At 39.8% G+C, this 22,392-nt stretch overlaps 1 protein-coding gene across 1 annotated transcript in view; it reads left to right on the forward strand.

The window, feature by feature from the left end:
* The window catches only part of col16a1 (collagen, type XVI, alpha 1), an 87,292-nt gene that overhangs the window by 44,933 nt on the left and 19,967 nt on the right, over window positions 1–22,392 (forward strand). The window contains 34 exon segments of the mRNA XM_055058816.1: window positions 2,742–2,777; window positions 2,873–2,902; window positions 3,056–3,076; window positions 3,237–3,281; window positions 4,315–4,353; window positions 4,458–4,520; window positions 5,367–5,411; window positions 5,516–5,611; window positions 5,699–5,728; window positions 6,560–6,604; window positions 6,726–6,761; window positions 6,863–6,985; window positions 8,517–8,552; window positions 8,936–8,971; window positions 9,594–9,722; window positions 9,823–9,867; window positions 10,219–10,254; window positions 10,360–10,413; window positions 12,648–12,698; window positions 12,778–12,912; window positions 13,519–13,554; window positions 14,210–14,317; window positions 14,576–14,698; window positions 14,786–14,839; window positions 14,929–14,970; window positions 15,304–15,339; window positions 15,421–15,474; window positions 15,572–15,640; window positions 15,733–15,786; window positions 16,126–16,152; window positions 17,940–17,996; window positions 18,267–18,311; window positions 18,481–18,552; window positions 19,901–19,954. Coding sequence (XP_054914791.1) covers window positions 2,742–2,777; window positions 2,873–2,902; window positions 3,056–3,076; window positions 3,237–3,281; window positions 4,315–4,353; window positions 4,458–4,520; window positions 5,367–5,411; window positions 5,516–5,611; window positions 5,699–5,728; window positions 6,560–6,604; window positions 6,726–6,761; window positions 6,863–6,985; window positions 8,517–8,552; window positions 8,936–8,971; window positions 9,594–9,722; window positions 9,823–9,867; window positions 10,219–10,254; window positions 10,360–10,413; window positions 12,648–12,698; window positions 12,778–12,912; window positions 13,519–13,554; window positions 14,210–14,317; window positions 14,576–14,698; window positions 14,786–14,839; window positions 14,929–14,970; window positions 15,304–15,339; window positions 15,421–15,474; window positions 15,572–15,640; window positions 15,733–15,786; window positions 16,126–16,152; window positions 17,940–17,996; window positions 18,267–18,311; window positions 18,481–18,552; window positions 19,901–19,954 — 1,962 coding nt within the window.

Here is a 22,392-nt window from a genome sequence, read left to right on the forward strand (position 1 = left end):
AACGTTCTCCTGTTTGCTAAAAAGTCAAAAAATGAAGGTTAGATGATCTAACTCAATGTAAGAAGTTGCATCTATAGAAGCAGCAAAATATTAATATTTGCAAAGGTGTTCTACAGTCACTTGCAAAGTTTATTTTACAGCCATTAACTCAAAAAACTCCTTGCAACTTGTTGATGACAGATCGGATTCATTGACTGTACCTTTCTGGCCATGTGTTTACTGTGTTCTGGTAGAAATGGGTAGGAATAGGATATAATTAGGTAGTTGTGATTATGGGATGAATCCAGAAGCGTATCGATGCCCTGATGGTCACTTTTAACTCTGCTGAAATCTTCAGCAGGAACAACAAGGACAGGAACATTAACTTCCCTCCAACATTGCTTAACAGTGGATGGTTCCTTCAACAAGAATGAGTTGATCGTCCTTGTACTGCTGCGTCAATATGAGCATTTTAGACTCAGGCTTTCGGATATTCTCTTGTTTTGCGATTTGCGTGTTTTGTTTCCAAACACACTTCCTGTTGCACTCCCTGTCCTTACGGCGGATTTACTTAAAATATCATTAATTAATGCACAAATCCTTCCCGCTAATGCAGTGTCTGACAGACGTATTGTATTTTCTTAGCCTGCATTGAAATAATGAGGTGCCTCTTTCAATAAGAATCACCTTTACTCACCGGATGTCATAGTCTGTTGTGTGGTATAAACATGGCCTCCACTCTGGATAAGTTGCTTTTCTGAAAGCCTGTTTCCATCTTGTCATGACATCAGAGGTCCTGGACCCGTCTCTAAGAAAAAACAAAAAGAGGTTCTGCTGCTGTACGTGGCTCAGTGCCCCAGTCTTTTGATGAGGTACAGCTAGCCGCTGTGGAGTCACTCACAAAGTCGCCAATGGCCAGCAAAGCTTAACCTCCCCATTCACCGAGAGCACTTTACTTCAGCCCTTTGCTTCTTTTTTCATTTTTCCCTTTAAACTCTCTGTTTTTACTGGGACTGACCATTAACCAGTAGTTTCATCAAACTGTGTCACTGATTTGGACTAATTTAAATATTTACACAAATTTAAGTTTCGATTGCATTTAATAGTTACTCTATTGAGGTCACTCAAAACAAATAGTCTGCATCCATTGTGATATGATAGTTTTTTTTTTTTTTCCATTGTTTTTTAAGACCAGGGCCTCATCACACACCCAATATTTGGGCAATATTGATATGCCCAAATATTAATCTGTTCTTGGTGGGATATCGATTAGGGTGTGTCCAGATCTGCTTTGGTGCTGATAAAAGCCAAGTGGCCTATTTTTTTTTTTTTTTTTAAAGCAAACCCACTAAAATCTACAAAAGAGGAATGTGTATGATGTTCTTTTTGATCAAGAATAAAATAAAAAGATTGTTTAAGGATTTTTTTAATGAACATAAATCTTCTTGAATTTTTGATTCTAATGTCCTGATCATAAATAATTGTATTAAACTTGGCAGAAACATCAGTATTTACAAGCTCTTACCTGCTAAACCACTAAAAAACAGAGTAAGAGAAAACCTTGAGCAACTGAAATTCAGTGTAACAACAAAGTTAAAAGGAAAAGTTTGCAGTATTTAATATTCTCTACAGATAAGACAGGAAACAGATGGTTCTATGACCGTTAAAACTAACAACACACTCATCTACCGCTGTATTAGATTCACCTTGCAGTACTGGCGAAGACAATCTTTTGCCTCCAAACTGCTATAATTCTTCATGAAATAGATTTTATGAAAAATGTAGCTGTAGTCAGGCACTCACAGCCATCCCACTTTCAAAATCACTAAAATCCTTCCTCTTCCCTATACATATGCTCACTTTTAACTTAATCTTCATTCTAGAATTTGCATGCCTGAATGTGAAGTTACCATTAAGAGTCAATGTGCAAACTCTCAACTTTCAGATAGCATTACTAGCTATCTGAATTAGTTACCACTGAAATCAGCAATTTCAGCTTATAAGAGCAGTGTTTCTTTTTTATTGCCTTGTAATATAACACTGGGAATAAATAAAGTACTCTGTAGGCTTTTAAGCTGCTTTCAATCGCAAACGAGAACATGGAAAGAGTGAGTCGTCACTGCAGCTGGTTCAGGCAGCCATTGATAGATCTGCAGCGTTTGAGAGGAAGAGGGGAATAAAGGGAAGAGCTAGAATTACACGTTGTCTCTATGCTGTTACAACCATCTCTCTCTCTCTCTGAATCTCTCTCTCGTCTCGGCAAGCTTGTATAGTCACAACTTCAGCATATTGCAAACTTCCTGGTGTGTGAAAGCCAGACTCGCAGAAACACGGGCTGCAGTAATTCAGCTTTAATTACCCGCTTCCAACAAAAAAAAAAAAAATCACTTCAGTTATTTATAATTGTTGTCCTTATTTGGTGTGTGCATGTGACTGTGATCATGTTTTTGCACCATCCTGCAGGAGCAGCTGGTCTCCTCACTCCGGTGCTATGGGAATCAGACATTCCTATTGATCTCCTGTTCCCACGGGAGATGTGCGTGTGTGTGCGTGTGCGTTTGCACGCGCAGGGGTGTGTGTGCCCACTTGCATACAACTCATCCTCTTTTAGCAGCATAAGGTAGCAGCAGGGAGATTTTCAAAAGTTGAATTTTGTGCAAGAGTGCCACTGTCAGGTGACAGCAGAAACTACAAGATTTAATTTTCTCATAAGGCCCAAAGCAGTGTTAATTTATTCTTTCTTTGTGTCTGTGTGTCTATAGTGTGCTGGTTGTTTACTCCTGAGTAAGGAGGAAAATGTAAGGATCGCTGATCTTTACTTCTTTCCGTCAGATCTCGTTAGAAACGTTAATCCAAGAGGTGTGTTACGATGTTCCCTGTGTGTGTTTTTCAGGTTGTACACCTCGGAGGAAAAGGTGGCCGGGTGAGTATGAAGGATGTAGATGTAATGTGAAGCTAAGATGAATGAAACTAATTAAAGGCTAGACTTTGACCAAATAGCAACACAATGCAGCATTCTGATTTCACGGCGCACTCACATATAACCATCCATCCTCTCTATCTTTCTGTGTCTCAGGGCGATGGTTGCTCAGGTCCAGTAAGTAAACCAGTCGTTGTTTCCCACGCTCATGCTGCTTCCCTTTCCTTTTTTTTTTTTTTTTGCATAGCATGCAGTGAGCTAGGATTTGCCTTTTTTTTCTGCTGCTGCTTCTTGCCAAAAGTGAACATTTGTGCCAACCAACTGTCTCTAACCTCAGTGCACAGATGGATCCAAGGGCCAGAAGGGTGAGAAAGGCGAGCCGGTGAGTGCCAGAGCTTCAGCCACAGGTTGCAGCAACACGTACCACCGTTTTCCAACCCAGCTAAACCCCTTCAGCATTTTTTGGGTTGATTCTTATGCAGAGCCTCATTTTTCAGGCATTCAGCCACAGTATTAATTATGCAGCTGGGAACCCTGTTGCTTTTTGTATATTTTTATTTTATCAGTAGAGTGTTTATTAACCATGCAAGAATGTAAATGTGTGGACCTGCATCAGGAAAGGGAAATTTAATGAGTCAGCTGCAAATGACTAACATGTGTGTCATAAAAGTTGCAAACATATTTACACCCCTTCAACATTTTTTTTTCACAGTTTGCACTTTACAACTACAGAATTCAATGTAGTTTGCTAGGATTTTATATTATAGACCAACATAAAATAGGGCATCTGCAGAGAATGCAGCTCACAATTATTTAATCACAATGAATTAAATGGAGCTTGTTAAACTTATTTGCATGGCATACATTTGTCTGACTTGTCAACTTAATAAACATCATAAATTAACTTGAATAAACCTACTTTGATTATTTCTGACCAGTTAATGGGATATATGTAAATTGGATCACCTGCTCTGTTTGTTTTTCCCCCACCACTTTTCTGCCATACTCTACACTTTATATAGTTGCACTATTCTTTTTTAGATTCATGGGATTCATGGGATTCAGATCCGTTTTTGCAAATATACATGTTTTTTGTTTCTTTTTTGGACTTGGCAATTGTCCTGCTGCCATAAAAATTCTGTGGTTGTATTTTGGCAAAATGTGAAAAAAAAAACCTCTGAGGTTTCCCCAATTTTAGAATAGACTAGCTCCTTTGTCTGAAACTTTGTGTAAATGGGGCAATAGCCTCTTGGTGTTAGCCCACACAGGCTACTGACTGCTTACTGTGTTTGCCATGCTCCAGGTTGTGTGTGGCAGTGTGTGTGTGTGTGTGTGTGTGTGTGTAGTGTATGTTTTGTCTTCTTTTAGAGCCAAGTCATTGATCTTGGCCTTATCTCCGCTGATTGCCTCCACAGGGAACGGCTTCCAACCGGGGTCAGGCAGCTGGGTACAAGGTGAACATTTGAAGAAACTTTTGGTGATTAATAATCAAGACGTAACCCCCTAATGATCATCCAATTAGATTCTCACCTCTCATTCTCTCGGTGGTTTTGTCCAGGGAGAAAAAGGTCAGAAAGGCGAGATCGGTCCGCAAGGCTTGACAGGAACACCGGGGAAGGATGTAGGTGTTTCGTGCTTGTTTTCTATAACACATCTAGAGCAAGTCAGACATTAAGGTCAAAATACAGTTTTTACAATCGCATAAATAAGGGAGGACATCCCTGAGAGATGCTCACTCATTCTGCTGTGCGGTTACTTTTATCAGGCCTAAGCGGATATTCAGTAAACCCATGTGGTACCGCTCTCTAAACTCAGGCTCTCATTGATATCTGCCCGCTCCTGTTGCGTTAAGTCAACCTGCTAATGCCTGTTAGATTAGGCTAGAGCAACAAAGCTTGCACAATCAATGCCGCCTCATTGACTGGGCCGTTTGTCTCTCACACAGGCAGCCGTCTATTCAGGAAGACTTAAACCTTTTAATCTTCCCCCCTGAACGGTGGAATGAGCCCGCGAATGCATGAAAACTTTTGAGGAACAAATTAGAGCCTTAGCAGATTCCAGCAGTTTTTACTGGCATCTGACGAACTCACGTTTAGCAGTTTTCTTAGCTAAGTGCTTGTAACCAGATGGATTTGGTGGGGCGGGGGGATAGATTTTGTTTTTAATTCCTCCTATCCAGCTGACATTCTGAAAATGAATGCGCTCGTCGATGTGGCTTGAGTCAGGCAGGCAGAAAATATCACATGCACCACTGCAGACAATTCATCTCACAGGCTTCATGATAACCCTGTCTATTTTGCCTTCTGGTGAACGCTGTTAAATAAATTATGGAAATCTAAAAGGCTTGAACATTTCTATAAAGGAGACAAGCTCTGCTTTTTCTTTAACACCAACAGTGTTCGTTTTATTCCCTCTCAGAACATGCTGATGATGTCACTCTCCTCTCTTGTCTGTCACCATTCCTCAGGGTCGAGAAGGGTCCATCTGCGTCGTCGGCCCCAAGGGACAGAAGGTTTGTCTGCCTTAACTCTTGGGCTTTCTGTCATCAGCCTGTGTGTCACATTCATGCAGCCCAGTTTGGATTTGATAGAACCTGCGCCGGGCTTGTTTTGCCAGGGCACTCCGGGTTCTGTGGGTCCGGAGGGGTTAGCTGGGGAGCCAGGGAAGCCCGGGCTTCCGGGTCTGCCAGGATTTGGAAAACCGGGTCCACCGGTGAGAGCACTTTTTCACCATGGAAGATTTGGTAAAGAAAAAAAAATACACTCAAGAGTAAATTGAATAATTTTCTTATCTTCACAGGGCCCTCCTGGCGTTGGTAGAAGTGAGAAGGTAGGCTTTTTGCTTAAACCGTCTGATGAAATGATTGATGCTGATGAAATGATTGATGCTGCAGTTGTAGCAAGTTTTTACACTCTTTAAAGGTGAAAAGAGATGTATTATTATGTTTACTAACCAAATAATTGTACACTTTCATTTTTAACAAAATAATATGAACTTGGGTAAAATGATGATCGCATTTATTGGTTTTCTTTTACAATTTGTTCATTCAAAGACAAAAAAATATAAAAGTGTTGGAGACATCTTCTAGGAGACAAGACACACTTCTCCTTTTGAACGCTCTCAACACAACTGAGCAGCTCAAATTCTTACTTCACAATAGTTGTGACCACATGTTGTCCATCTTACAACACCAAACTTAAGTTCTGGGGTTTAAATTATTGCTGAAACCTATGTCACAACATGGAGTCGGGCCAACTCGACACCTTGACATCACATCACAAGACAGACTTCACTTTGAATTGAAATAGTGACGACCACATCTCAATATTTTTTATTATGTGCCTCATAATATCTTTACAGCCTTAACAATAAATTGCTAAAAACAAAACAAGTCTAGTATCTGGTATGAAAATGTAGAATAAGAAAAAACAAATCAATGCAGTTGTTAACATAAAAACAATCACGTTTTAGGACATTTGTCTGTATAAATTATAGTTGTTAAGAACACATTTTGAGAATGGTGGCTACAGGAGTAGAGACAACCAGGCCCAACTTTTCTTGATCTTTTGGGGATTCTGCTGCCAGTTCCAAGCTACCCTTACTGACTAGATCAATTCGTGTTTCACAGTAACATATTCAGTTTCAACTTTCCATTTACAGGGAGACCCAGGACCGAAAGGAGAAGACGGATTGCCAGGAGACCCGGTGAGAGACTCTTTTAAGCATTGATTGATATTCAGCAGTGCATGCATCAGCTTCCAACAGAGTGTACTGTAATGACGAACTGATACATCAGTGTTTGACAGGGAATCTGTTGTTTTCCTAGGGACCAAGAGGCCCAGGAGGTCCAAAAGGAGAAAAGGTTTAATAATGCCACATTAGCTCAACCCTTAATCTTTTCATCTGGGTGTCCCTGCACTCCGATCAACACGCCGCATGTTTAATTTGTGTGCAAATCTTCAGGGTGACCCGTGCGAAGTGTGCCCGGTGTTGCCAGCTGACGCCGGCAACACGGTGGCCTTGCAGGGGAAGCCGGGCCCTAAAGGAGAGCCCGGTTCGCCGGGGATCGGCGAGAGAGGACTCCCTGTAAGTACACCGGTTTGACTAGACATGTAATGTATTCCGCACCTGCCGGAATGTTCCGTTTTACATTTTTATGATCTCAGTGCATGTTTTATTAGAGTTGTAGATGGGGATGTGAGTCATAGCTGACAATTGAACCCTGAGCGCTCATGTGATAGCGTATATATTTAATCTTTCTTATCGTTCCGAGGAAAAGCGTAGCGTTTACTTCCACCTCGGGGTTGTGTGTGCCCCTGTAATTCTTGCGGCACTGCGGCAGCTTAACGGGAGAAGACGTGATATGCTGTCAAAAGTTTAGTCACCAAGGCGAGGGGTTCGTTTGTTCTGTCCCTCTAGTGAGTCCAAGTTCTCTCTCTCTTTTTTCTCTGTCTCTTTCTCACCTTTTATAACTCCCACTTACTCCAGCAGGTGAAATGGGGAATGATTTGTGGAGGAGGGGTGATGGAATATAAATCTTTAGCCTTATGAGATTTTCTGTGCAACGATTTCCAATAGTGCCAGCATCAATCTGTCATACCTGGTTAGGGCAGAGAGAGAGAACAAGGTAGAGCAGGCGAAGAAGGAGAGGTACAGTGTGCCGGAAAAAGTCTTCGCCCCTTAAAGATTTCTTTCTTGCTTGCATTTATGTCACACTTGAAAGTTTCAAATCATTAACTAGATGTTACCAATGGAATGCCAAAAAAAAAAGATGCTTTGAAAGGAATTCTTTAAAGTTGAAATTTCCTTGGAAATTTTGAAAATAGCTATGATCAGCCACATCGGTCCAATTTTACCTGCCAGCTCCACAACTGGTTACTGTCAGACCTTCACTGATCTCTCTCTCTCTCTCTCTCTCTCTCTCTCTCTCTCTCTCTCTCTCTCTATATATATATATATATATATATATATATATATATATATATATATATATATATATATATGTATGTATAAAACGAGCACATTATGTGCAGATAAATGTGCTTCATGGCCATTTCTAAAGCTTTGAGACTCCTATGAACCCCAGTTACAGCCACTATTCATACAGGGAGGAAAAAAAAAAAAGAAAAGAAATGGTTGTGAACCTTTGCAATAAACGGCAGGTATAAAATTACTCTTCGTCAACTTCTTATCTAGGAGGTCACAAAAGAATTGGGATTGATTTCTGAAGAGCTGCAGGCCTCACTTACCAGATAGGTCAGTGTTTGTGATTCTGTAATGACAGAATATTGGCAAGAAAAGAGCCCTCGCAAGGCAGTTCTACTTCAGTAACTCATGCTGACCAGGTAAAATAAATAAATACCGTTCAAGTATGCCAAAATGAACAAAATTCTTGATAATCCCCAAGACTTTTGAGCAAGTATGTGTGGCCATCAGTTACTTGCCTTAAACTAGAACTCACTTTTTTTTAATTATCTGAAATATTTAACATGATAAGAAAAATAACTTTTTTCACACACTTTAGAGTATGGCTTCACTTCAAACAAACATCCTGACATCTGTTCATTTCCTTTTACTTCCTCCTCCCCCGCACACCCTGTCCTTATTTCTTTGACAGGGTGCCGAAGGTGCAAATGGCAAAGCGGGACAGAAGGTACGGGGTTTCTTACCTGTTCATTTGAATGCGTACTTAATTCATATTCTGCTGAAGTGTGACCTATACACACTCATCTGCATTCTTCAGATATGCTAACATCAGCACTGTGTGAACACTCCTTCCCACAGCAGATGCAAGCAAAACCAGCTGAACCAAACTGCACAAACTGCAACTATGAAAGTCGGTCAACTTTAGTCAATGACCCCTGAGTCCATGCTGCACCCACACTCTCACTTTACCGATATGCGTCGGTATCTGCCTAATTGTGGTGACCAAGCTGCTTCCAGTGGCGTGTTCAGATGCGAGATCATCACGTAAACTGCCTTGGCAGGACGCGCTGGGATTAATTTGAATTCTGTGCTCTTTGTATGTTTTGGCAGGGAGAACGCGGATCAGATGGCGCCAAAGGAGAAAAGGTTGGTGTGGTGTCTGTCTTATGCCCGAAAATAAATATCTTCTGCTTCAGAAGCTTTCTCCATTAAGATGTCAGCCAGATATAGCTTCCAAATTACTTAACCAAGCTTTGCAATTGTTCCAAAAGGACTTTTTTTAAGCTACCCAAACAAAGTTTCAGTTTTTTAAATTAATGTTGGTGTGATTTTCATCTTTGACATATGTTGTCACATTAGTGGCCGCCATTGTATTAAGAGGGACAGCAAACCAATGCAAGAAAGTACTCTGCTTATGTTAAAACACACTTCCCTTTATTGAGCTACAAGCAACATGCTACCCACTACAAGTGGAATAAAAAAGGTAAATTACCTTAAAGACACCATCCCAACTGTGGCATACTGTATATTGTGAGCATCATGGAGATAGAAGCCTTTCTTAGGGATCATGTGATTGGAAAAGCTGTCAACAAGTTCAGTCTGACGGTGTAACTGTTCTCAAAGGAGACAAACATTGTCTTATATTACGCTAACGTTTGTGGCTGTAATGGGACAAAATGTGAAAAAGTTTGACTGTAAGGACATATCTGCAGGTCACAGAATAAGATGGTAACGTCTGAAGATATCACATGTGTTCTTTGGGCTTTAGGGAGAACCGTGTTCCGTGTGCCCCACCCTCGGAGAACTGCCACCAAAGTTCATCCCGGGTGGCCAAACTCAAACTCTGCAGCTGAGAGGAGAGAAGGGGGAACCTGGGATTGGACAGAAAAGAGAGCAAGTAAGAAAATAGTTTTCAGTGCTTAAAAACAAAACAAAAAAAAAACTGAAAGTGCATAAGCCTCGTTAAAGTAACATATTGTCCTTTTTTTATTTCCCAGGGGGAGCCAGGAAACGTTGGTTCACCTGGCCTGAAAGGAGAGAAGGTAGATAAAAAAAGACATTGTGCTCCAAAGGAACAAATATGGATTGTTTAAGTGAAGCCCCTTCAATCAGTTTTTGGAGCACTGCTCTTAATGACTGCATTGAGAAGATAATCACAGCGGTGCACTAATTTTAAGGCCCCAAACTGTGTCCCATGGGGATTTTTTTCTCAGCAGAAAGCTTATTAGCAAAAAATGCCAAGGTACTCAAAAACCAATATCATCTGATATAGCTGCCCATAGGGTGCAACTTAACACTGAGGAGTGAATTACCAATTTCAAAAGCAATCCATTTATATCAAAATGGGGAATTTCAGTGATATTTTTTTTTTTTTTTTTTCTGCCTGTCTGCAGGGTAAAGCTGGCAATGCGGGAGCTACTGGAAAGCCAGTGAGTCCAGCTTCAGTTCTTTGAATCTGATTTTTATTTTTTTATTTTTTTTTTCTGTTTCTCAACCTGCTGATGTAACAAAATGAAATGTGACCATGCAAACAGGGGAAACCGGGACCCAGGGGGCTTCCGGGGAAGGACGGACAGAGAGGTGCACAGGTAGGGGAAGTGGTTAACAGCCTTTGCAACTTTGTTATGAATCAAATACAATTTTTCCTAATTGTTCTTTTTTTTCCTCGTTTTATTTACACTTTTTCATGTTGTATCAGAGACGACAGATGCTTAACTCTTCAAGTTAACTCAAGCTTTTCAGCTGTAAATATTAAAATGAAAGCTATATTTCGGTATCTCCACTCGGGCCAGATGAACTATTGTTGAACAGAATTTCCTTTTACAGATAATAAGAAAGTTTGCTTAAGATTGACTTGACAGGGATCCAGAAACATGGCTGCTGCGAAAACGTGGGAGTTGGAAACCCTCCAGCTGTTTTTTGTTTGCTTCTTCCTTTTGTATTCTCAGAGTAACAAAGGTCCAGTCCTCTCCTCTCTCTGGTTTGCTAATTCTTCCCTGTTGAATTGAGGCTTTGTCTAAAAACAACAAAAAGCAAAAGAAGAACAGCTATATATGGAATTTAGTTTGAAACTATGCAGTAAGCAGAAAGACAGTCCTCGACAATAGCTCAATACAGATGATTCAAAGTCCTGACAAGAGCTGTTGAAAGTTCTGTCTCCCATTTTCAATCTAGGTTTATTTTCAATCACACTTTGATAAACTTCCCAGCTAGCTTGTGTGACGTTTGATACTTAAAGGAACATTTTTGCTTTTCTACCAGTGCACTTAACTACAGTGCTGCTTTTGGATGTCCTAGAAAACGAGATGTGACAGAATTGTGTTGACAACTGATAAAAAAAGAAAAAATGGGGGAGGGGGATGCTGCTGCTTTCCACACTTGATGGAATCATAAATGGCGGTCACTACCAGAAAACGTTGAAGGGTAGTGTCTGACCACTGCCCTTCAAATGAACAGACTTAAAGGACTTGAAAACTGATCCGTCAAGATTTGGAGAAAACTGGGGAAAAATCTTGCCTGTGTAGACTCTTGTATTTTGAGATTAAGCAGTTCATTCGTACTCAAAATCCTTCAAATTTGGCAAGAGTACGAACAAAGTGGGGAAAAAAATGAGTGCCAGAAATCCTCTGGAGTGACTGAGAAAAAAATAGTTGTATATGTTAGAAACAGTAGGTATCAAAGTGTGGTGCTGTCATTTCATAGGTTGGAGGAACAATAACTTGTCAAAACATGACCATAAGTTTGTTAAAATAGCATTTTGTCTTTTTGTGAGAGTTAATCAATGTATTTATTTATTCATTTTGATAAACTACTTTTTGCATTTATTCGAGTTGTCTTTTATATATATGTTTGGTGATCCAAAAAATGTACGTGCGCAAAATATATTAATAGGCTACATTTGTTAATTGGGAAACGCTTGTTAAGAAAAACATAACCTATATCAAGCCGTTTTGATACATAGAGTTAAGCAAAGATTTATAACCTTCAAATTTTTCATTGTAATTTTTATAAACCTATTCAATTCAGGTGTACTTTTTAAATGAAAGCATGTGCTGCTCTTTTTGAGAACAATGCTGGGAGCTGATATTAGCAGGTTAATTAGTCTGGCTAAGGACAGCCTGCAGCCAGCTGCTTAATGGAAACACTACTTGCAATTTGCCAATGGTAGCTTTAAAGGACCATGATTTAACAAGAGTGATGGGTGTTACTTCATTAGCTACTACACCACGTCTGCTCATGTCTCGTTGCACAAGGTAAAGTCACTTAGTAACTTTTGGTGTCATTCAAACAATTTGAACTCCTAGGAGTGGTATGATGAAAATTTTAGTGATTTTCACTTGATAGTTCTTTTAAAATATTGATGAAATTTGGTACGGCAGCACTCCTTATTCAATGCTTTTTTGTGGTTTCATCAACTGACCTCGAAGGCTACTTGATGGAAATAGCTAAGCGCTTTACAATAGAGCTCCGAGGACATGAACACGATTCATTCCCGGAAACTGTAAAATTGTCCGAATTGATTTCAAAGTCAAATCATTTTGGCAATTGAAAACATAAAAAATAAATGTCGTCCTCAAAGTATTTATTTATTTATATAGTCATTCATTTATTTATTTATTTTCATGTAAGCGTTGACAAACTGTGACTGACCTCTGTAACCTTTAATAATTCTGTTTGGTTATTATACATAAGCTGGTACAATTTTATTTATTTACATGAGCATATTTTGTGGTAACTTTATATATAACACTTATTGAAAGAAATACAAAATGGTGTAAATATGGAAAAAAAAAGTGATGACTCCTTCCTGATCTTTCAACAGGGTGAAGACGGGAAGCCTGGTGTGGGAACCCCTGGCGCAAAGGGTGAGAAGGTGAGTGTGTGTGACTGTGCCAAGAAGTCATTGCACCTGTTGCTATGTACACCAACTTTAAGTCTTTGCCCATCCGCAGGGCGACTGTGGTGTGTGCCAACCATCAGAGATTGGTAGTCAACCGAGTGGCCTCCAAATGCATGACAGAAGAAAAGGTGAACCTGGCCCTCCAGGTCCCCCTGGACCTCCAGGACTTGGAGCTGAAGGCAAACAGGTATATCTGTTTTGAAAATATCAATACTTTTTAAAAATGTTTCTGAAGAATCTTATGGTACTAGTGACACCATTGCTACAGTATATTAATCCGAGTCACAGTCATTTATCTTTGCCAATGATTTTTATTGCACATTGTTATTTATTTCCTCATTAAACAAAGAAAAAATATACACCCTGCTTAAAGAGAACACGGATAAGCCAGTTTAAGTGCAAATAATCAATCCAGCGTGTACGAGCTAAACTGGCATCACAAAATAAAATTTTTAGCTAATTCCACAAGACAAGGTTCTTTGTTCTGCTACAGAGTAAAACCGATTAGCCGCCATCTGGAAGAGTGAAAAGTTTACGATGCTGGAAAGATTTCAACCCCGCGGGCAAAATCCACCCTGATGCTCAGTGCACAAACATAATATGCAGGGAATATCGCCGAACCACAGAACAGCAGCTAAATAGTAAAAGACAAAAATCTCTGTTTGGCTTCTGCCACCTATTCAGTTTACCTGCCGTGTGCTTCTGCCCTTCGCTTTATCTCAACGGTTTTTACTCTGTGTAACCAGACAGATGTGTTTGCAGCTGAGTGATTGCTCATTTTTACTTTTCACAGGGACCATCAGGCCAGTCTGGTGCTAGGGGAGAAAAGGTATGTTTTCTATTATTTTGTGCACGCGTATTGACACACTTTGTGCTCCGGCTGCTCAACCACAAACCCCCAAACCCTGAAAAACATATTCCAAATATTTTGGAGCCTTGTTTTTGGCTGCCTTGTTAAAACCAACTAATCAAGCCTTCTGGGTATTGTGTCAGTCTTTTTAAATAACTCATTGCCCAAACACTTTCTAAACGCCCAACGCCTTTCGAGTGAGAGAGACGTTGATAATGAATCTTGAATTATTAACACCAGCCCAAGGATCAGTTCAAGTGATACTATTTTAATATTTCAGGCAGCTGGGATACAAATAGTCCAGCTTCTGCTTCATATTATACCTCAAAGCTTATTCGGCATACTTTTTATCATCCTGATGAAAACGATCTAAGAAGAAAAGAAAGATATGTCAAAAACAAAGCCAGTATACCTTAAATTACATTATACACTGGAATCACTCAACCCCAACTTCAAAGTGGTATTAGACAGTTGTTGAAATAATGAGACCAGAACCACTTCCATTATTTGAGAGATAAATGAATTAAGCAGGAGTTAAGCTCCATTCTGTTGGCTCTGTTATTTTTGAACAGAAAATGCACGGCTCCCGTCAAAACTGGAAGGGCTTCTGATTGTGTGTTTTGTGTTCGACCAGGGCGAGCGTGGAGAACGAGGAGACAAAGGCTTGAACGGTGACCCCGGAGTTCCGGGTTTGCCTGGAGACCCCGGTCAGGATGGATTGAGGGGCTTCAAGGGAGAGAAGGTAAAATTACAAGCTAAAAGAACATTTCAGTTCAACATGCCGCGGTCTGATCCGTCTTTTCTGATGATTTATTCAGAAATATTAACACAAGATGAAAATGTAGACTCTTCTTTTTTAAATAATCGCTATTAATCCAATCTTTTGGGATGTTAATATATTTTGTTCAAAAACCATCCATATTGGTTCTAGCACCCAAACATATGCCACTTTGATTCATCCTGAAGGTTTGTGTATCATGCTTTGGGTTTGTTTTGCCAGGGTGATTCATGTACTAGCTGTTCGTCTGCTGGTACGGTGGTGGGTGACGGTGTAGCTGTGCCAGGGCCCAAAGGAGAAAAAGGAGATCCTGGGTCCCCAGGAGCGGGGAAACCTGGCAAAACTGTGAGCTGGAGTTCAGTTTAATTTTAGCTTTGCACTTTGACAATTGCTCAACTCCCCGAAGTCTCAGTTTGCGTTTGTTCTCTTTAGGGGAATCCTGGCTTACCAGGTGTGCAAGGTCCCTCTGGTCCCAAAGGAAGCAAGGTGTGAATTTTACACATACAGATAAATAAGATTTGTTCATGTACTATGCTGCTGTCATTCTGACTCGTGGTGCGCCTTGCCCTCAATAGGGTGATGCTGGGGCTGCAGGAGTGGGCCTTCCGGGACCACAAGTAAGATTTTTTATTTGTTTTTACATTTATCAGAGAGACCAACACATAGCAGAGGATTGTGAAGAGGAAGGAAATTATATTTGAATTTTACAAGTAAAAGAGACCTACGGTTGTGTTATCAAAAAACAGGAAAAACATTCTAAAAAGTTTTTGCTTAAAATCCATCAATGTTCCCTGATGGTTTATTTATTCAACTTCTAAGAAGTAGAATAAACTTTTCCACAATTAATCATTTGATTAATTGTAGAAAAAAAAGACTCAGTGTTATTTACATTAAAAACCTCCCAGCTTTTTTTCTTGTTGCTTCATTTTTTAAAATGTTTTTTTTCCCAGGGCATTGAGGGACCAAGAGGTCTCCCAGGACTAGTGGTGAGTTTCTCTTCCACCGTCACATTGTGTATTTACCATTCTGCACATTTGTAACCTGGTCTAACCTGTTAATTTCTTGAGGGACCCCCTGGTGTGACTGGATTGCCAGGCTCTGTTGGCCTTGCAGGGGAAAAGGTAGATTTTTGTATTAAAACTATTGCATTTTAATCTGGAAAAAAAAAAATCATTTTCTTTTTTTCAAATTTTGCTTTGCGTCTCTTTTTGTTCCCAGGGCTCGAGAGGGGATACGGGACTCCCAGGGCCACAGGGACCACCGGGATTTGGTGTAGCGGGACCGCCGGTAGATTTCACTATGTCGTATTGGCGTAACAAGGCTTCTTATAATCCTTTTATTTTGGCTCTCACACAACGTTGCTGACTTTCGACTCGCAGGGTAAAGACGGAGCCCCTGGGCCCAGAGGGCTTCCAGGAGCTGACGGCGCACCCGTAAGTTTCCGTCTATTTTTACGTCTTCGTTCCACTTGCATGTTTATCTATGTGCACATTTGCAGTTTAGGGAAGAAGCTGAAGTTTCAAGCTACACTTAATGTTTCGGTTTGGTTAGAAGTTTCAGTTTCCCTTGAGCTTTTTTTTTTTTCGGGAATTGTTCTTGATTCAAGCATTACCCAGGATTTCTGCCTCGATCCGTAGGAGAGGCGATGTCGGCTCCCATTTCATCCTTACCCCCCTCAGCTGCACTCAGCTCACTTCCATGTGAAACAACAAAGAGTAACTTTATGTGTTTCTCCTTGTGTGTGTCTGCTTGTGTGTGTCCTTCTCTTGCAGGGATTTCATGGAGCCAAGGGGGACAAGGTAAGTCTACCATTTTGTTTGGATGACAGGAACTGGAAGGGGTTTGAAGATCAGGGGGCGGAACAGATGGTAATCACGAGAGAAGGCTTAACACCCTCCACTGACCGTGCCCGGCGTCACAGACACACTCACTCTAATGTACCCGCGCACACGCTGTCCCGCGGCTACAAATAAAGCATCAGTGGAGGTGACATGCGTGCCATTCTTGGCAGAGGAGGCGTTTTGCGGGCCTGAAGAGAGATGCTGTGCATTAGTAATAATTACCGTTTGAGTCAGAGCTGCAGGTCCAGACTGTCACTGATGAAGGGAGAGATGAAGAATTAAAGAAGGCGGAGCTTTCGGGGCGTGGGATGTGAGACTCAGATGTTACTGACGGGTAATTTAAACGTGAGAATAGATTCTTTATTGCCCCCCTCAAAAGGGAAATTTTGCTCAGTGAGCAAATGCATAACTCTAGCTATTTACATCAACTATTAAACAAGCAAGAACAACAACAAAAACAGCAAGTAAAACACAATTTCAATAAAAACACAATTAAACACTGGCTAGATAAACACAGAATCAACAATAACATCCTCTAAAATTTCTGTCTTTTATGCTTTTAACTTAATCGTTCACCAGGGTTATCTGATTGCATTTCTGAAAATGCAACCTGTAATTGTTCAAACATGTCCTCATGGACAAAACATAAGGGATTTGAGACCTGCTGACCATGAGCAACAATTATTTTTGAAAATGTAATGCATCAGCATTCATTCAAGAAATTCACTGCTTTTGGTACAAAGCAATAAATTTGTACAGGAACTGTAAATTCAGCCAGTATTTACTCCAAGAGTAAATATTCGACCTCTTGGAGACACTTATAGGCTACTTAGAGCTTTGAGTGTTCAATCCAACAGGATCGGGTGATCATTAGTATTTGATAGACGAAAAGGTTACATTTCAAACTTAACTGACTCTATACCTACACTGTAGCCCCCTGTACATTTTACACGTTTGTCCCAATACTCGCATACTTTGCAAATTGGGTCAAAACACAACCAAAACCCAAAGGGATCAGAAGTGTCAGGAGTTCATTCTTTGTAAAATGTGATTCATTTTCTTATATTTTTACACAAGTGAGAAAACATTTGCATGCATATCCATTCAATAAGTTAGAATATTATTGAAAAGTCCATTCATTTCAGGAACTCCGTCAATAAATGAAACACATTACACTGAGTGCTTAGAGAAAGGAAGATTTTTTTACACCTTTATTTCTGTTAATTGTGATGAGTTTCTGCTGACATCTAATGAAACAAATGACATTTCAAATAAATAAGAAGTATGTTTAGAACCTGTTTAAATTTTGTTTTGAAAAAAAGTACTTTGAATCTAAAAAAAATAGGCCAATCGGAATGTATATCCTAACATCCAGCGAGATAAACAATATGACAATGACCGGGGTGACTAAATTACAGTATATGACAAGCCACGTATATTTGATATTTTCTCTGTCTGGTGCTAGCAGTCTACACTGATGACTCAATTTATCTCTATTTTCTTCATATGCTTGCCATATATCACCAAAGCCAATGCCAAAAGAAAAACTATTAAACTCTGGAAATCTAGAAGAACGCCTCATCGCGACCATATTAAAAGATAGTAAGACTATTGGCTACAAATCCTATCAAAATTTGAGGTGTTCTTGGACTAATTTGCAGACAAAATGATGCAGAGCTTAGCAATGAGAAAACAGTTTTGCTTAAACTTTCTTTAATTGCTCTATTCATACACCAATATTGTAGGGGGAACGAGGAGAGTGTAACTGCATCCCACCTGGGCCTACAATTGTTGGTGGACCTGTGAGTACACACCTCCAAAAACACATGTACAAATTCCAAGAAACGCATGACAATATGCTGAAAAGTCTAAGAAAACTTCTGCACTGTGCTGTAGAAGACCAAGTATTGAACTACTTTCAAAGGGTTAATTGTAACTCAACAGGAGATCTAGAAGGAAAGAAGAATAAAAAGCTCTGTTATTTCTTCTACATGTCTTACTGCGGCTTGACATTTGTTGACATTTATTTTTAACATCACACTATTCACATTTTGCCTGTCTTTGCCTTGCAGGGAGCCCGGGGAACCCCAACAAACACATGGCAGCCCGGGCCTCAGGTCGGATCCATTAACCATCCAAATTGTCTGAAAAAAACCTTACGCTTTGTTTGAAACCTTTGGCTCCGTGTTTTTCTCCACAAGAAAACAGAAGTCTTCAGTTTTTGTTTGACTAGGATTTAGTTTTCTTACTGTAGTGCTATTTGTGGTCTCTGTTTGTGTGTTGTAGGGCCCTCCTGGACCTCCTGGCCCTCCCGGCCCCCCTGGACCTCAGGGAGTCACTGGAATCCAAGGTCCTCAGGTACAATGGAGGGCTTGTTGGATGGTGATAAGGTTGTTTTTTTTTTGTTTTGTTTGTTTTTTAGTTCAATTCAGGAGTTGCTCTATTTGTCTGAATTGAACAGTGAGTATGATACAGATGGAAACTTGTCAAACCCTTTTTACCTTTTCAACATGTCTGTGTTGTTTTAGACTCAACGGATTAGGTATTTTTTTTAACAATATTCACACAATTTTACACAATTGCATCCACAAAACCACTTTCAAATCTGTTAAGAACTACTTCTCTTGTGGGGTTTTGATAGAATATCTATGTTTTTTTCATTACTTTTGCAGCAGCCGCAGAATTAAAGCACTCTGAACAACAAAGAGTTGCTGCATATTTTGCTTATTTGTTCCACAATGAAAGTGTCATTTAGACTTTTGTATTTAAGATAAAGTGACAAGAAAGCAAAATAAATCCATGGATGATAAAAACACTTTCACTGCACACCAACATGAGGAGACAAAATGTTTGTCATTTCTTTTATGTAAAAGTCATGAATTGAGGCAAAATGAACTCCAAACAGACAGAAAAAAACATCACAAGAAAACCTATTTTTAGTTAGAAGCATCACTATAAAATTTATAGCCTTGGCTTTGTAATTGTGGAATACAGTGTGTGAAAATATTTAATATCATAAATACCATTTTGAGTCTGAAATGGAAAAAAGGAGACATGTAGAGAACGTGAAAGGCTCTGAGAACTTTCCAGCATCTCTGTATGACGTAGGCTTTCAGCTTGGGCCTTTGGGTACATACTGAAAATAAGGCTTTTACATGCTTTGCTTCTTTAGGCGGTCCATGAAGTGCATGTAGGATATGGAATGACCATAAACCAAGAGTATGTCTGCAAAAGCTTGAACATAACCAGGTTAAAAGGAGCAAACAAACTTGATAAAACACACTAACCCCATCCGGTGCTTTAAGCCTTTAACCCAAATGGGAAGCGACTGAGCAAGCTTTTGTAATGTCTGCTGAGACATGAACAGTTATTTGAAGGTCTGGCTTAAAGTTCAGAAAGTTTATAAAGTTGTTCAATGCTCAACCACGAATTTAACTAATTTCTAAAGAATGTTTTCAAAGAAACAGACCTTCAAATAAAGTGAAAATGCTGCAAGAGTCAAAGGTGTAAGTAGAGGTATCAGAAGTGGGGAATGAATTGATAAAGCCATGTCTATTCATATTTTTCACAAGATATGGCAGGACAAGGAACTGGTTTTCATTGTTTGACCCTGCTCCTTTGACTCTGCCTTTAACCACTGGTGGAGATGGGAGTGGCCAGCCCTCGATCGAAAACAAAGTAGTTCAACCTCAGTTCCTTCTTTCAGGGTATCCCTGGAAACGACGGCATACCGGGGAATCCGGGTTTGCCTGGAAAGAGCGTAAGTAAAATTAGTGAAAAGTGGATGAGAGGTGCTTCTTCAGATTTGATGTGTTGGGGCCTATGTTTGATTTTATGAAAACAATAACATATGTATATATTTTTGGGCGCAGATTGAAACAGTAGCCCACACTCCCATGATGGCCTTTGTGAGTTATGGGAGTTGTAAAAAGGTTTTTGTCTAAAACAGTTGAGAAGAGTATATTTTTCACTTTTTAAATGTGCAATACTGGTGCATCTCTCCCATGAACACCACCACATTTTGGACTTGTGATAAGGGGCAGCTGTCACAGAGTCCAGATAGCCTTTCCACAACATCCCCATCCACCTCTACCATCACATCAACACAGACAAAATGCCTCAGGCCACATAATCACAAACTTCCACCAGATCAACTTCTCTATAGCCAGGATAAAAAAAAAAAAAAAATACACTTTCTCCTGAGTATGAGATTCATCAATTAGTTGGAGCTTGAGAGATTGGGAAGCAGGGTACAGCTGGAGGAAACTTTTTGTTCCCATTTCTTATTAATTAGTATCATCACTCTGGTCTGGTTGTTTCAGCTCTCCATGGCACACAGAAGAAAAGTGGCAACATTTGATAGCCCCACAATGTCCAAAACCCTCAGCATCATAGTATGATTCTTAGTTACACCTTGCAACCTTGAACTGTCTCAGTGGCCTGTGCCTTAACTATGGACTCACTTTTGCCAAGTTTTCTGATTCTGTCTTGTGCACAAAGGACTTTGATAACTGGTGTGAGGAGATTCTCAAAGGTTTCTTCCTCAACAGCATTGTATACCAAACACACTTGTGGATGCTCCGTGTTTCTTTTATAAATCAACAGCCAGCTTGGTATAATATTGAGGAGGCCAACTGAAAGTCATTCTGTGAATTCTTGTTTTGCCCGAGGTCTTGGATCATCAACCCCAGAAGTCGTATGCCCCTTGGTTACATAGCACAATACTCGGTACTGACCACTTAAGTTCCAGCACTCCCTAAAACAATCAGACACAAAATGCCTCCTTTTCAACTTAACTGCATCAGCATCACTGCTGGTGACTAGTTTCCATCATAACAGGCAACAGCAGGTGTCGAGAAAAAGAAGTTGAGCACAGCCTAGATTCAGATTCTATATCCCCATCCTTCTGTGGAACGTGAAACAAAACTCCTGAACGTCTGAGTTGGTCTTCACACTGTTTGGTTTAACAGATTTGCCTTGGAGTCTCTCCATGTGTCACTACCAAGTGGTGACCTGCATTGCCCTCCCCTCTTCTCCTGGGTGTCAAAAAAGAAAAGTATGTTTGATTATATGGGGAAAAGATTAACTAGTTAAGTTTACCTTAGTTTTTGCAATTTGAAGCTACAAAAGAGTTTAAAAAAAATAAAAAAATACAGACTCACAGGTGTCACCATTCCTCTCTTTCCTTGAGCAATTCTGGAGTGGGGGAGAGTCCACATAAACTTTTTGAGTTGGAAGCAACTAGGAGGTTGACCAGAACCTCTTTCTTGTCACTTTCACTATTAATGTTCAACCAATGAACGAACATTCCAAACCCAAAGAGTCAGATTATGATGCCACAGACTGTCATCTAAGTTGCCAGATGCCTGCCATCTAAAAATTTAGATGGCAGGCATCCTCACGTTCCTTTCCTGTAGCTGGTGGGCCCATCCAGAGGGGACTTTATGTTGTTTTTTGGGGAGATGAGCAAAGATCAGACCATGAGATGTTCAAGAAGGTTGCCCCGTTATCAGTAACCTGCAGATGTTTCATCAATTTTTCAATAATTTAATGTCCTTGAATCATTTTTAGTTTCACCTTTCCAATTTGCTGTTGAACACACAGGGACTGAAACCCAAAAAAAAAAAATTATAGCCGCAAGCTAATTAGCATGCTACTAATGCTACTAATTACCAAATGAATGAAGAATTAACGTCTTCATATCTATTTCATGCTGCTATGAAGTCTAGCGATTTATAAAAGAGAGTAAATCTGTATGGAAGCATATCTTTAAATTAAGTTATGGAAATTTAATGAGGTTTGGTTCTCCTATTTAAGAGGGGAAAAAATGTCAATTTACCTTGAATCAAAGTTTTGGATCTTGAGCTTGTCTCTTTTTTTTTTTTTTTTTTTTGCCCCCAGCAAAAAGCAGAACATTAGTTATGGATTACCCAGAATTCTTAACCACCGTCATAATTTTTTGAGGCGCACTTAACTACATTACTGTTTTGGCATCCGGGCATGGCTTGCACTTGGTCTTAAAAAGAAAGGTCAGGATGAGTTTCTTATTCACTCAAGAAGTAATGAGGAGCTGTCTCCTTGAAACTATACATTAAAAAAAATATTCTGATTATTTTCAGGAGGTCTAAGGACCTAACTATCAAGCAAAATATCAATTGGTAAAATTGAAGAGGGAAAAAATAATTAGGTGAATTGCTT

This window comes from Poeciliopsis prolifica, unplaced genomic scaffold (assembly GCF_027474105.1).
Source record: "Poeciliopsis prolifica strain line A6 unplaced genomic scaffold, Auburn_PproV2 SCAFFOLD052, whole genome shotgun sequence".
Taxonomy (NCBI): Eukaryota; Metazoa; Chordata; class Actinopteri; order Cyprinodontiformes; family Poeciliidae; genus Poeciliopsis; species Poeciliopsis prolifica.